The 16,501-nt window shown below is 41.8% G+C and overlaps 1 protein-coding gene across 3 annotated transcripts in view; it reads right to left on the reverse strand.

The window, feature by feature from the left end:
• Positions 1–4,493: 4,493 nt before the first annotated feature.
• Positions 4,494–16,501, reverse strand: part of TRPM6 (transient receptor potential cation channel subfamily M member 6) — a 187,709-nt gene continuing 175,701 nt past the window's right edge. For all 3 annotated transcript variants that reach the window (XM_048218395.2, XM_044391103.3, XM_057305640.1), the window contains 3 exons: positions 15,486–15,537; positions 10,879–10,985; positions 4,494–8,535 (listed from right to left, as the gene is read on the reverse strand). In XM_048218395.2, coding sequence (XP_048074352.2) covers positions 8,402–8,535; positions 10,879–10,985; positions 15,486–15,537 — 293 coding nt within the window. In that variant the 3' untranslated portion in view covers positions 4,494–8,401. The remainder of the gene's footprint in view (positions 8,536–10,878; positions 10,986–15,485; positions 15,538–16,501) is intronic.

A 16,501-nucleotide genomic window follows, 5' to 3' on the forward strand; every position in this document is an offset into this window, starting at 1 on the left:
CCCAGAGTCCTGGGATCGAGCCCCACATCAGGCTCCTCCGCTAGGAGGCTGCTTCTTCCTCTCCCACTCCCCCTGCCTGTGTTCCCCCTCTCACTGTCTGTCTCTCCTGTCTCTCTCTCTGTCAAATAAATAAATAAAATCTTTAAAAAAAAAAAAAAGAGAATCCACTCATCATCTTGCTCTTACCTTTGATGATGTCAAAAGGGAGTGGCTTTACGGTGGCCTCACATCATCTGTGAACCATGCAGGAAAGATTCCCTTGATACTGACAGATGCAGAGGATACAAGGTAACATTCCACAAATGCCAGTTTGGACTTTCTCATCTGGTAGCCTAAGTGAGGTCCTGACTTTCAAATCTGCATTTCAACCTGTTCAGGAATGTATGCTCTAATAATTTTTTTTTAAGTTTCAGGTGTAGAATTTATGATTCATCACTTACATACAATACCCGGTGCTTATTACTACAGTGCCCTTCTTAATACCCATCACCCATTTAACCCATCTTCTTACCCACCTCCCCTCCAGTAACCCTGTTTGTTCTCTATTGTTAAGATTCTATTTGATGGTTTGCCTCTCCTTTTTCCCCCCACTATGTTCATCTGTTTTATTTCTTAAATTCCACATATGAATGAAATCATATAGTATTTGTCTTTCTCTGACTTATTTCACTTAGCATAATACTATCTAGCTCTACCTATGTTGTTGCAAATGGCAAGATTTTGTTCTTTTTATGGTTGAGTAATATTGTATATATGTATATATGTATACATATGTATATGTGTATATATGTGTATATATATGCATATGTGTATATACACATGTTTATGTATACATATGTATATGTGTATATACGTATATATATGTATAGTTATATATGTAGTTGTATAGTTTCATAAATAGTTGCATATATAGTTTTATATATAGTTGTATATATAGTTTCATATATATATACACATACATATATATATACACACACAAACACACACAGACACATACATATATATAGTTATATATTTCACATCTTCTTTATCCATTCATCAGTCAATGGACATTTGGGCTCTTTCCATAATTTGGCTATTGCTGATAATGCTGCTATAAAAATCGGAGTGCATGTATCCCTTCAAATCAGTATTTTTGTGTAATTTGGGTAAATACCTAGTAGTGCAATTTCTGGATCATAGGGTAGTTCTATTTTTAACTTTTTGAGGAACCTCCATACTGTTCGCCAAAGTAGCTGCACCAGTTTGCATTCCCACCAACAGTGTAAGAGGGTTCCCTTTGTTCCCCATCCTTGTCAGCATCTGTTGTTTCTTGTGTTGTTTATTTTAGCCCTTCCAGTAGGTGGGAGGTGGTATCTCATTGTAGTTTTTATTTGTATTTCCCTGATGACGAGTGATGTTGAACATCTTTTCTCGTGTCAGTTAGCTATCTGTATGTCTTCTGTAGGAAAATGTCTATTAATGTCTTTTGCCCATTTCTTAATGGGCAAAATGTTTTTTGGTTGTTGAGTTTTATAAGTTCTGTATAGATTTTTGGATACTAAGCCTTTATCAGGTATGTCATTTGCAAATATCTTCTCCCATTCTGAAGGTTGCCTTTTAGTTTTGTTGATTGTTTCCTTTGCTAGAAGCTTTTTATCTTGAGGAAGTCCCAATACTTCATTTTCGTTTTTCTTCCCCTTGCCCCAGGAAACATATCTAGCAAGAAATAGCTATGGCTGAGGTCAAAGAGGTTGCTGCCTATTTTCTCCTCTAGGGTTTTGATGGTTTTCTGTCTCAGATTTACATCTGTCATCCATTTTGAATTTATATTTGTATATGGTGTGAGAAGGTGGTCCATTTTCATTCTTCTGCAAGTGGCTGTCCAGTTTTCCCTATCCCATTTGTTGAAGAGACTGTCTTTTTTCCATTGGCTATTCCTCCCTGCTTTGTCAAAGATTAGTTGATCCTATAGTTGTGGCTCCATTTCTAGGTTTTCTATTCTGTTCCATTGATCTGTGCGTCTGGTTTTGTGCCAGTACCATACTGTCTCCATCACAACAGCTTTGTAATATAACTTGAAGCCTGGAATTGTGATGTTTCCAGCTCTGCTTTTCTTTTTCAAGATTGCTTTGGCTATTCATGATCTTTTGTGGTTCCATACAAATTTTAGGATTATGTGTTGCAGCTGTGAAAAATACTGGTGGTATTTTGACAGGAATTGCATTCAACGTGTAGATTGCCTTGGGTAGTATAGACATTTTAACAATATTTATTCTTCCAATCTATGAGCATGGAATGTTTTTCCATGTCTTTGTGTCATCTTCAATTTCCTTCATAAGTGTTTTACGGTTTTCAGTACTGTAGTAATTCATGCTATAGTAATTCTAAGTACGCTGGCTAGTATTGCCTAGCCTTCTATGTTACTGATTTGATCCAGCTTTAACTCCTAGCTCCCCCTTGGGTAGCTGATTTAATCAAGTTACTTAACTTTTAACCAGCATTTTCAAATCTTTATAATGAGCATAACCATCAGGTTGCTGTTCAGATAAATGAAATTACGTGTAGTGTACATTTAGCACAATGCCTAAAACATAATGAGTGTTCAACACATGTTGCCTATAATAAAGACATTAAAAAGTTATCATTCTAATTATTATTACTGCTGGGCAATGATAATCAGCACTGTAAATGTACAGTAAGGAATACTGCAAATTCCCTATTTGTCCTGGAGACCCTTGAAGACAGAAATGGGCCTTATCTAATAAGTCTAACCTTAGTGTCAGGCATAAGACATGGTTTAAGACTCCATAAATATTTCTTGAGTAGGATATACACTGAACAGTTGTACAAAACTAAGGATTGCACTGCTCTTCACATCCTATCCCCTAAGATAGCCCCAGACGCCCTTTAACAGTAAGCAAACATCCAATCTCACAAAACGCAGCCCATGTTTGTTTTCATCTGTAATATTCATGTGATCTTCCAGAACACACCACCCTCCACGCTCTCAATAAAGCAATTCGCTAGTCCTACTACCACCCATGGTACTCTCTATCCTCACCCCCAGCAGATGCATGCATCCAACAATCATTTCTCCTCCTCCTCCTCTTTGTTGTTACCAGCATCTCTGCTCCCCAAGTCCCTATCCACAAAATTTCAAAGATAAGTAGGGAATTCCAAAATATGACAACAAACTATGAGAATTTTCTGGGGCTGCCATAATGAAGTAGCACAGACTAGTTGGCTTAAACAAAAAGACTTAATTCCCTCACAGTTTTGGAGGCTGGAAGTCCAAGGTGAAGGTGTCGGCGTGTCCAGTTTCCTCTGCGGTGTCTCTCCTTGGTTTGCAGGTGGCCACCTTCTCTCTGTGTCTTCACATGATCTTTCCTGAGTGTGTCTGTGTCCTAATCTTCTCTTCTTGTAAGGACATCAATAATACTGGATCAGGGCCCACCTTAATGACCCCATTTAACCTAATGACCTCTTTAAAGACCTTATCTCCAAATACAGTCACATTCTGAGGTACTGGGGGTTGGAATTTCAACACATGAATTTGGGGGTGAAGGGAGAGGAGGCACATTTCCGCCTCTAACACACACCAAGAGTTTCTTTTGGTTACCAAAGCATCCTGAGGCTCTGTAACCTCTTAGTTGGTGACACATAGGGAAACAGAGAAAAAGATTCATTGGAAGCCAAGATGCAACCACATGATATCAATAATGATCCCCCCAAATACCTCCAAGGAAAGGCATTTGGACAGTCATTAGTCAAAGGGTTTCTACCATAATATTTGTGAGGACCTGGTGATACTAATGTAGTAAATGGGGTTTCTAAAAGTTCACAGTGAAAAAAATCACTGGGAAAGGTGAGAATTCAAAAGGAGGTTACAGTGGACCGTTGAACAAAGCAGGAATTAGGGGCACCAACCCCCCCCCCTTGCAGTTGAAAATCCATGCATAACTTTTGACTCCCCAAAACCTTAACTACTAATGGCCTACTCTTGACTGGAAGCCTTATCAATAACATAAACAGTCAATTAGCACCTATTTTCACTGTTATATGTATTATAAACTCTATTTTTACAGTAAAGTAAGCCAGAGAAAAGAATATGTTATTATGAAAATCATTAGGAAAATACATTGATAGTGCTATACCATAAACAATCTGCATGTAAGTAGACCTGTGCAATTCAAACCACGTTTTTCAACGGTCAACTGTAGTTGCTAAAAGATGCTGGCAAGCTAGAGGCCAGAATTTTCTTATTACTAAACAGCCCCATACTGATAAAAATTTAAGTCACCATTAATTAAAATTTGTGTAAAACATTCAGCTTTACAAACATCAAGATTCTAAACCTGCTCTCCTTTTATTCCCAAAAACGTCACCAATCATGGTGCCAGATTTGGGCTTTACATTGTTCTGGAAGGCTTTCTTTGGGCAGAAGATGGCAAAAGAAATTCACTGCATAAACCGAAATACATCGAAAAGCAAAATAAGTAGGAGACACTGTGAAATGGTGAACTTGATTTTGAGCTATTTAATTAGGCTTCAAAACAAAAAGGGAGCAATGAGCTTTTTCCCCTCGGAAATGGAGAAATAGCAGAGCCCACTTTTGTGTTTACACTGAAACAGGTCCACTGAGCATCCTCTGTAAACATTAAATAATGATCACATAATATCAAAAATGAACACCCCTTATTATTTATTGAACTGGATCCCATGCTCACAAGAAGGCTGGTAAATGAGATTCTCAGAGGGCTTTATAAATGCTCTCTCATTATTGTTCACCTTTGTTTGAAAAGGTAAGCATCTCATCTCCATTTCAGAGTTAGGGGTTAAGAGAAAGGTTTAAAAAATTATATAAAGTTATACCAAAATCTGCCAATGATACAGACCAAGGTCCGTTACCCCTTGAGAACTAAAAATCTCTCTTTGAAACATTAAGCAACTTACTAATTATTTTTAGGAGGGCATTTCACAAAAATATATTTTATCTGTACATCATGGTCTGGAAAGAAAAGTCACAAAATAATAACTGTGTGAAATAAAAAAAACAAAACAAAACAGTGTGGTTTCCAGAACCCTTTCTATTCTATGGAGCCACCCATGTGGCTGGAGATTTGAAATGCTATTTTAAGTCTCATTTTCCTTCAGAAGCTAACCTCTGTGGAATAAAAGACTGTTAAGGGGAAAAAAATCTTTTCTGTCATTTGACTTTAACTTATGATAAATTAGCTTCAACTAGTTTCTTAGAAAATTGCCCAAGAAATGACTACAGAAAATTAAATACCAAGACTTCAAAGAGGCAAACACACAGCCTTCAAATTCCGACCTCAGAGAATAATCCTCCCTTTCTCATGCTTTGGAGAGATGTGAGTAAAGAAATCGGACTAGGGCATGGTAATGAACCATCTTTCAAATGACTTTTCTATCAATCTTCTTTTCAAAGGGTAATAAAGTGATGATTATTTCTAGGCAGTTTCTGGGAAGCTATCATCTCATTTCAACAGTCACCAGTAAGAAGGACCGTACTCTGGTATCACAACAATGATAAGGGCAAGAACTGGTTGAGAATTCAATAGACAAGGTATAGGTTGTTAAAAGCTATTTCTTGGAAAATTAAAACAGAGAGAGATCAAAAGAATTGTGTGGGGTCTTAAGGAATTGGTAATCATTCCCTTCTAGATTAAAAATGCAAATCTGATTTATTACCTAGTGAATAAAATCCATTACCATTTGAAGGTTTTATTATTTCTTTCAACAAATAATGTTGGGAGCTTATGATGTGCCACGTTTTGTGCCAGATGCTGGTGACTGATGGAGAAAGACAACAAACCATGACAGGGGCATAAGTGACATGACTTCTAGAAACTCAGTGGTCCATCTCATCTAAAACAGTTAACAAACAACCACCACCAAGAAAATGAAATAGTTTTTTAAACATTCAGGAAACAGTTGTTCGGGAAGTCTTAATCACCCAGAACTTGTTTTGCAAAGCCACGGAAAATAATAACAGGGTGAGAAACACCCAAAACTCTATCTGATCTCATTCCCTAGGGGTGTCAGAGGCTTTCAGATGTCATGGGGCAGAAGTCACTCCAGGAACATACAGCCTCGTTGAGAGGAATACGTGTACACAAGACACCCTCAGGAAGGACTCCTACGAACCCGGCTGCTTCTCCGATCCCCTGACTCAGATCCCTCTGTGAGATGGGCTTTGTGCTCATGCAAGGAGTGTATAGTTCATTTTTCCTCTGTGGTTCCTAAAATCAGCCCTAGCCAGGTCTTCTTGTTTGCCCTAATTCTCTTATCCCAGTCAGAACCTACTGCCACTGGCAGATGAAGCATGGGACACATCGCTGGATCCAACGTTCTCCCAGAAGTCAGTTTTTTTTAGTATTAATCAGAAATCCAAACTTGGTACCAAAGGGAAAAAACAGAAAGAAACGCGAGACATAAAAGTTTTTTAAGGGCAAAGAAATGCATTGTTCATTGCATCCTCATCACTCACACAGTACAGAAAAGGCACTTTGGTAAAATGACTGTGGAATAAAGCTGACCGAATGAATGAATGAATACCCACCCTTCTGTGGTCATGAATCACTCAAAAGTCATGACCGTCACATCGGTATTTGCATACAAGCAATCCCACAGGGATCTTTGCCCAGCACTTCATCTTTTTAATATATTATTCTGGTGATTTTTCTGAAAGAAAAGAAGGAAAAGAAAAGAAGAGAAAGAAAGGAAGAAGCACAACACAGAAATCTGAAATCAAAACGTATTTGTTTCAAGTTCCATGCCAAGTAACAAATATTTGACCAATCCATTAACGCCTTTAGTTTGGCTCTTGGACAGTAAAACTGCCTCTTTCCACTGTCCAGCACAGCACCGAAGTACCAATAGATCCCTCACTGATTTGCAGAATAGGATAAAGCAGTTAAGCCCTGAAAAAAAGCATTAACATTTTATCCCCATTGCCAATCAAGAAATCACCCAAATTTCCTGCCCACCGCCACCCCCAAGACCAAAGTACAAGGAGTACAAATGGGTCCTTTGCAACTCACACAAGAACGAGACGCAACCCTGGCAAATTAAATTGGTGGCTCTCCAGTCCTATATGCCTGGGCCACATTTCCCCTGAAGTATAATCTAGAAATGCAGGCACGTCGGTGGAAAAGCTAATGAGCTCATGTAAGGGCTAAAAATGAAGGCGAGTTGACATTTTTCGAGCCCTCCATTCCCTCCTTGTGTGAAAAGTTCACACTTATTCTGAGGTGGGGACTCTGACCAGTGCAAAAGAGAGATGGCTGATCCCCCAAAAGTCCTGGGCCATGCGGCGTCCTGGGAACCTTCCTTTGGGCCTCGGAAACCGATTACGTGTTCTCAGGCCGTACTTAAAATGCTCTCTGGGCCACTCTTTTAAGCCACCGGCACTGGCCTGGAACAAAGCGAACATGTCTGAAGCACATTTTCAGTCAGAAACCCCATCTTTCCCCCAGAAGACCTGACAGGGTAACTTAGCCTGTAATACTATATACATGGCTTCGGAAAAGGGAGTCCTGTTTTAGATGTTGGCTTAGTCAACTCTGGCTGATAGTACCCCTGAGCTTCAGGAAAGGGAAAATATTCTGTGGCAGTTCCCAGTTCCACGTATCCCTTGTTTCCCTTTAAGGAAAAAATTTAAAAAAGGATGCAGGAGTGTTTGTTTTAGATTTCCTTTTCCTTTTTTTCAGAGAAACCTGAAACATCCAGGCATCATGTGATTCGCTGACAAAACCCCAAATCCATCTAGATTTCACCAGGATACTAACTGTGTCACTGGTGAGATGGTGTGGGAGTGTGCTCCAGTCCGTGCAAATACCTGCCCCCCGGTTCCGTTGTTCTCCCTGTTGTTGCTATTCAAAGCCCTGTGCCACAGGAAAGGAGGAAGGCGGCAGTGAAATGCCTTTTTTCTATACCCGCACATACATAAACACCGTATGTGGGTGAGGTAACGAACGGAAGTGGGGGCTAAAGTCAGTGCACAGCGAGAAAATAAATTAAATTCATCTCCCTGGTTCTTCAGTGCCCCCCATCCTGCTCCAAGGGTTCTAAGCAACCAGCTCAAGCAATGAGGTATGAGGGAGCAGTGTTCCCAGCTGGCTCGTCTGAGTGTCTTCCTACCCAACTCCAGGAGGGCGAACACACCCAAAGCACCCGCACACACGTCAGTATCTGGGAGAACCCGCTGGTCAAACACCAATGAGGTCTTGAGGCAGGGGAGAGGCGAGGCTCAGAGGCGTGTCTCGAGGAGGGCCGCGGGGTGAGGCCATCCTGACAGACGCTCTGCTGTCACCTACGGTACTCGGATCAACCTCTGTTACCAGAGTTCACGGAAAGGAGGGCAAGGGCTGCTGTCCTCTGGCTTCTCCTTCCCTCTTTACAGTCGGGTGAGGTCTTCCGGAGAATTACGACCCCTTTCCCTTGCTAGAGGCCCCTCAGCTGGTTCTATTTTGACATCAAGTCCAAAAGTGGAATTTATCCTTCCGGGAGAATAGTCATTTCTTTTTAAATCTGCAAGGAAAACAAGGAAGACAGTTATAGGGGATCCTCGAGAAGGTAGCGTTCACACACATAAATTGAACTTTAGGTCTGGCCGAGTGCTCAGAAAGGACCCTGCTTCCCCAGGTCGCGGACACGTGAAACTCGAACCCTCCACCGTGTCCCAATGAACCCCCGGCCCCAGAGTCCGCATATCACTCTAACGCCCCAGTGCTGTTGTCGGCGCGGGCCGGGGGGAGGTCTGACTGCTGGATTCCATATGCAGTACCCTATAAAGCACACGCTGGCTGGAGTTAGACGAGGCAACCCAGGAAGAGGGCGTTTTGATTGCTGAATGGCGCACACGACCAGGTTGTTCAGTCAAAATGGGAGAGGTGAGATTTCAGGGGTCGGTGTTCGGCCTCAGGTTGGGAAGAGCCGAGGGAGGTTGCATCCAGTTACTGGATCCTACGCTCCCTAAAGCCTCCTTCTTCCCTTTGAAAAGGAAATTACCAAGAGAAAACACTGATAGGGGTATAACCTTTGGGGAGAAGCTTATGGAGGAGGGTGGGCTTTTTATGTTTATGTAGCATTTAGTGCTGCATTAAGTTTAACCTTAAATATGTATTCCTTATATTATTTTTTAATGTTAAAAGGGGATTATCTGCACATAAAACTAATACATATTATAGTTTACTGATAACCAACACTTACTGAACATATCCATATATTACCTCAATGCTCACATCAATTTTATGAGCTAGGTGTCATTATACTCAGTTTATGGATGAGACAAACTGAGGCTTGAAGTCACATAGCTAGTAAAAAGCATTACTGAGATATGAACTCGACCTATCTGGCTCTGGATTCCATGCTCATCCACTATTCTAAACTACCTTTCCTTTAAGAAAAAAAAAGAGAGAGAGAGGGAGAGAGAGAGATAAAACATAATCAAGAGCAAAGAAAAATCACCTCCAGCTCTGTTTTCCTAACTAAGCTTTTTTTATGTTCATATTACCGAATGTCTGAATAAATGAGGATATTCCTTATTTTCACTTAAATGTTGTTAAGTGTTGAAAGAAAACAAAAATTAAGGCTATAAATGGAGGAATTATTGAGTTACTCAAAACCCACCATCATCGGTTAAATAAAAAAAAAAAGATCTCAACCTTCATCATGGAGAAGAGCTAACTTGGGCTCAAGGATGGAAGCAGTGAGTTATGCCTCCCGTCTCCTGTCCTCCTGGCTCATCAGATACAGTTCCTGTGTCTTCCAGAGAGGACGCCACTGGGCAGTGTGGCCAAGGTGCTGTGGACTGATCTCTTTGCCCAAGTCTGCCACGTATCTGTGAGACCGAGTTCTGAGCCGCTACAAGATGAGAGTGACACCCCCCCTGCTGCTCCAGTGTGATCTCTCCACCCCCACCCACACGCACCCCCACTGCCACCCCTGGCTAATGGGCTAATTCCCACTGGAACTAGAAGCCTGCTCCCCATCCCTTTTTTTGGCTATGCCATGCCCACAAGAGCTTCTCAACCTCCTACCTCGATCTCCAACAGGATTAGAGATTGCCCTTGGCTGTGGTGCACGTGCACTTACTCTAGAATCTTTTGCCAAGTTCCGATCCAGGGCATGGTCATTTATTCTAAGGCAGGAAGGGCTACTCAGCTTAAAACACGTGAGATTCCAGTCTAAGGACAAGTTGGGTATGACCTAAGAAAAATAGTGAATGAGCGGGGACAGACATGAAGCGTCCCTTCTGGAATAAAAGAAAAGCGTTCGACAGAGCTGGGACTGCCAGCGTGGGGGACACAGACCTCCAGCTGCTTGCCTTTATGCTAGGAATGTTTGTCTGTGGTGACGATATCAATTTGGGAGAAAGTGTGCCATACTGTCAAATCAGATTTTTTAAAAATACATATTGCAATATATGTTTAACGTGGCAGGCTTTTGTAGTGAAAAGCACTACTTTAATTGACAGCTATTGTCTCCCTAGATGCTCCATGGTCCCAAGTGTCCAATGAGTAAATAAGAATTGAAATCCTGTGGACGCCACACAGGACTCAGAGTGGGGGGGGGGGGGACACCGGCCTCTGTTCAATTTTACCCCCATTAAGTCGGTAAACCTTTCCCCTTGGAGAGACTGTGACAAGTATTGGGCCCAATGTTGTTTTATCACATTTTGGCAGAACCTGAAGTAAATCCCTGTCCTTTTAATCCCTCCAGAGACTTGAAAAATTTGCAGTCAGAAAGTCAGGCCTCGACTGTGAATGAGATAAAAATGTGATTGAGATTTTCGACTCTATCCCAGGTTCCAATGGATGTTGTTCTAGGAGAGATTTACTTAGAGAGAAATAGAATTGTTTGGGGGCATACCCGGGAGTTTGAGCTTCCGGCAGCAGGAGTTGCAACGATGTTTTGCAATGAAGTTTCTAATTGCATCTTCCCCTAAATTGGCTGGTCCAAACACCATTCCTCTTGATCTAGAGGAAATATCAGAATATCAATGAGATCACAGTGAAGAAAAAGGAGCTCAACTGGGATTCTCTGAGATACCGAACGGTATCCCATAGTAACCCAGTAAATTTGAAGGAGCCAACAAAGAATAGAGCACTTTGGGGAAGCAACAATGTTAGGTTTGCAAATTTAAAATTCAAATGCACTTCAATCTTTGTACCCAACTCCAAGACCTGCTGTGAAACTCATTTCAACGCTAATCTGATAGAAGAGTGAATTTTCTATGTACCACAGTAAAACAAAATACAGTGAGACCCTTTTCAATGCATATGGGGTGAGAGAATGACATTCACCACCAAATGTTCTTTCTACTCGCATCCCCGAAAGGTGAGGTAAGATGTAAAATAAACTTGCTGTCGGAACACACCTTCTGAAAAGGTTCATATACATTGTTTCAAACCCAAATGCTTTTAGGAGAATAACTGATGTCCTCAAAAATAAACGCCCGACACAACCCTACTTCCGGTACTCACAGCTCTTCCGACAGTTGGTTTTTATGCTGCAAACTGCTCTAGCTGGGCTCTTTCTTTGTGGAAAGACAAGAGCACTAGGAGACAGTGACTTGGTGGAAGTAAACTACATATGCTAAGTGTAAGTGACAAAATTATAAACAGAACCAGCAGATCTCGGGCACATTTTGAACACTCCATAACATGAGAGATTCCCCAGCAGACTCTAGAACCCACGTTCATCTGTGATTAGGTCACGCACGACCACCTCCTCGGGCGGACCCTCTACACGCCACGGAACACAGCACACCAGAAACACTTCCAAGGAAACTTTATGAAAGCTAATGTTTTATTTTAATGACATGCAGAGTGGAAACAGCACATTCGAAAATCTGAACTCAATTACCACTCTTAAATACCACGTCTTAAGAAAAAAGAAAAGCAAACTATCGCAAAAGGAAACAATAAACTTCGCTTCTAAGGAATGTGGTTTTTCAAAAGGGACGTGGTGTAAAAATGGACTTTTTTTCCATCTGAGTATTGAAACATTTATCTCAATTTCCACTTCCTTTTGGCAGAACAACAGTAGCTGCTCTGAAGATGTGCCAAGCGCGGCATGAGGGCTGATGTCCGTTCACTCTCGGGTTGCCTCGTTGCTCCGAGGCGAGTAGGTGGAGGAAATCTCTGGGGAAGGCAACGTGAACGGACACCCAGGATTAACTTTCCTGGTCACTCAATCGCCCTTACAAAGTGCGGCTCTGCTGGGCTCTCCCTGGCTGCAGAAGCCGCCTCTTGTTAACTACTCCTCTCTCTCAGTATATCTGCTAAGGAACCACTTCAATAAGATGAAACCGAATGTGGGGGAAAAAAAAGTAGAACCGCTCGCTATTTAGTACCAGAACTCTTAGGATGCCAATAGAGTGAAAAATGAAGGTGTTGTTTCAGTCGTTCAAATGGAAGCATTCTTTTTATAGTCTCTCTAGCGTGACCCCGTTGGAATATTTCACTCCTGCGTTCCACCTGCCATTTCTTCCCTCCCCGTAAAGCAGGAAAACCCCCAACTTAGAGATGTAACCCTGCTTCTCAGATAAAAGCTGTGAGCTAAATAATTCCCCTCTGTGAGCTCTGTGAAGGTTAACACAAAAGAATCAAATTTTCTCCACCACGTCTGTATGAGGGGTTTGACCCCTCCCGGTGCAGGGGAGGTGGGGAGGGGTCATGGAAAGTTTCATTTGGACCTGTTGCGTCTACAATCCTACAGCATGCCTACAGACTTGCAGTCTCAGCAAAGTGAAAACAACAACAACAACAACAACAACAGCAACAGCCAGATTTTCCACGGCACAGGGAAAGCAAGTGGTAGCTTGGTTCCACGAGTAGGGAAATGCCAATCAGTGCCACGTATACACAGATTTCCTAAAGAACACATACTCACCGTTGCCATCATTTTGTACTTGTCACAGGCCCCCATCCAGCAGGGCAGTAAGTGGAAAATGATCCCAGACTGCCCGTCACTGAGGCCGCCTCCACCGAGGCTCGGTGACCCAGGGAAGCGCATTAAGCGGCCAGACAGGGTTTGGGGGAGAAGCCGGATATCCGAGCCTTCACATGCACAAGTGTGGGGAAGGATGGGGAACAACAGGCACTACAGATAATATCAGAATCTGTACCCCCAAAAAACTCTTCTCCTTTGGTAGCAGATTCCTCCCTTTCGTTGACCCCTTGTCCTCCCAGGCAAGTTAACCATCTCCACCGAGATTCAGTGTTCTCATTGGGGAGCGGGGATGGAAGAGGCCTACTCCCAATGTTGTTGTGAAAGGTACATGTGAGTGCACTTGCTTAAACTGCCATTTCTCAAGCTTCCGTTTACACCAGATCACCTGCTGATCTTGTCGCAATTCAGATTCTCATTCAGTAGATCTAGGGAGGGTCTTGAGAGTTTGCAAGGCTGACAGTCTCCCACGTGGCGCTGCTGTGACTGTCTGTGGCCCGTGCTTTGGGTAGCAAAGGTTCCCCACACACGGCACTCAAAAATGTGTGTCTCGGTGAACCAAGGAGATGCCACCTGCCACTGCTGTGAGAAAAGTTACCTTCACCAGGAAAACCAATGGCGTAACCCCACAAAACCAGGCAGGCTCCAATGATGCCATCCTATCAATCTCCAAAGTTCCTATCTTCAAGTCATAAACAACAAAGTTTGCCCTAAGACAAGAGGTTCCCATCCTCGGTTGCCCAGCAGAATCACATGGGGGAGCTTCTCCAAAAAAATGAACATTAGGGCCCCAACCTCAGAAATTTTGATTGGATACTCATTTTCAGGAGCTTTTCTTTTTCTTTTTTCAGTTTCCTAGGTGACCTTAATGGAAACTGAGACCCACTGGCCTACAGAACACAATTAAATACTCCACTGTCAAGTGGGATAATACGATCTTAGAATTCTAAACGTTGGAAATATTCGGGTCACATTAAATGACACATGTCGAGATCAAAATGTAATGGATGATAGAGTATACGTAAACTGGGTTCATTTTATATGCGAAACATTTTTCACTGCAAAATTAGGAAGGGAGTATTTATAGTACAAGTTTCCTACTACAAACCCTTGGGCACACAGGGCTACTGAAGAAATAAGATCCTCAGCCAGAAACACTTCAGCTCTGCTAAAATAAAAAAATAATAAAGCCTTTATCTGTACCCTAAGGGTTACAACATGAATTCCACGCTCAAATATCACAGAAGTTGGATACATAGGGGCATTATGGGTCACCTTTACCTTCTCTAGCTCACCTAGTCCAAAGAGATAGCTAATATACTTTTAGAGGGACCTCTTTGCATAGATGCCTAAGGATGAGAAGACATTTAGAGTAAATCATTGAGGAAAAGAAGAGAGCATTAAAGCATGAATGTTTACAGTATGAGAGCTGTGGGAGAGAAGTAAAAATTTCAGATGTTACTGGACATTGCCCACATGTGTAATTTCTTTTATATATATTTTCCTACAACCCAGGGGCCAAGTACAGACACGTAGGACAACTGAGAAGTAAACGTACCATATGTTAGCCGTTCTCAAAGTGTGGTCTCCAGGCCAGCAGCGCCAGAATCATCTGGGAGCTTGTTACCTTATTTGACCTCAGCCCAAACCCACTGAATTCACGAACACAGCAATCTATGTTTTAACAAGCACCCTGACAGTGATGAGAGTTCATGTTGAAGAACCACTGTCGTCTGCCACATTGATCAGTCCTTAGTCAGCCCCACCACTACTTTGTCCTCCACCTTCAACAGAAGAATACAACCTCAGACCCTCCACTGCCAAGTTTTCCCAAAAGCCTACATATGGGATCAAATGCCTATGGGAAGTCAAAGGACGGGCAGATGACTCATTCCTCTATATAATTTAAACTGCATCCCTGGATTAAGTCAGACAATCTGATGCTTCATATATAAGCCCCGTTGTTTGGACCTCTTGTAGGTTTGCTGTTACTGACTAGCACACTCCAGGCCTTTCGTCTTATGGGCACGTGACAGAAGACTGTGCCCATGGTAAGACGCAGCGACTCCACTGTGAGGACAAGGGAAGCTGGGCTTCTCCTATGACATTAATTGTTTTCCTGTCAAAGCCTATATGAAGCTGAGCTTACCCATATTTCTCATTTGCATGGGCTACCAGAAAACTCAGAGTTAAATTTGCAAAAAATCTGAGTTACTGCATTGGTCTTTATACTTTCCCTTTATGTGTATTAACTCCAAATTTCATCTTATTTTATTTCCATATGTTCTTTTTGCCCCCATTTCCTAAACTATACGTTTTTTTTAAAAAAATCTTGTCGTATTGGATATAGATATAGATCTATAGATATCCAATACAGATATCCATTTCATATGTAAATATAAGCTGTCTCAAAATCTTTCTAGGATCTAGGCAAGAAATATAAACGTTTGAAAATTATTTTTAAAAAACCATATACAATGTGTTAAATGCAATTTTCTAAATGATAACATCATAAATCAACTTACCGTTTGTCTTCAGGTTTTATAACAGATGGATCAGTCAAATTTTCTCCAACACCTCCAAAGAAAAAATAAAACGCATTTAGCAAATGGGGATTTCATTTCCTCAGAAATTCAAGAAAATAATAACCAAATCTTAATTTCTTTCTTTAAACTTACTTTCACCCTGTAGTTAATTCAACATTATGTGAATTCAATGTACCATAAAAAATTACCCAGGTGTGCCTGAAAATTCTAGTAAATTCACTATCTCCCGCAACCCCCTCTGCTATGCTAGCATAAACTTCGAGGCCACAAAGGAACACTTTAGTGGTGTGTTCACAGTTCCTGATAGTGGCATCCATCATTCATTTACTATATGTCTATACTAGACATTCTAATTATATCCTCTGTAATTCTCAGCAACTATAAAGGAAAAGTATTAGCATCCTCATATCCTCATTTTGCCAACAAGTACACTGATGTTCAAGATTAAGCAGTTTTTGGTCGGAGGCTGCCCAGTTCTGCAGTGATGATAACAGGATGTGCCCTGAGCCGAAGCTTATGTCCCTCCCGGGAGGCCATGGTCTCCGTAGGCAGAGTCCCTCGGTGCTCGGCAAGGCACAAGGGGCTGCGGGCTTCTGCAGGCACAACCTCAGCTCCATCAAAGACACCCATCAAATGCTATATATACAGCATTTATCAACGGTAGCGTAGAAACACCCCCAGATTCTTGATCTGTACGCTGGTGACACGTGTTTGGTTGTAAAAATTCTTTGAGAGGTATGCTTCTGCCGTGTGCATTTTCCTGAACAAATGGTTTTCAGCAATAAAATTTAGTTTTTAAAAAACGGACATCAAAGCGTAAAAGGACAGGAGGAGTGGAATTGAACGCTGACACGGATCGAAACAGCAATCAACACCCAGAGTGGATCTCTGTTATAGAATGAAAGTGGGGAGGAGTCGTTTTCCACCAGCTGTAACGTGTACAGGCAAGCTGATCAGATGGAAATGCACCATTTGGGCGTACCCAGCCGCTTTGG

This window comes from Ursus arctos, unplaced genomic scaffold (genome assembly GCF_023065955.2).
Source record: "Ursus arctos isolate Adak ecotype North America unplaced genomic scaffold, UrsArc2.0 scaffold_33, whole genome shotgun sequence".
Taxonomy (NCBI): Eukaryota; Metazoa; Chordata; class Mammalia; order Carnivora; family Ursidae; genus Ursus; species Ursus arctos.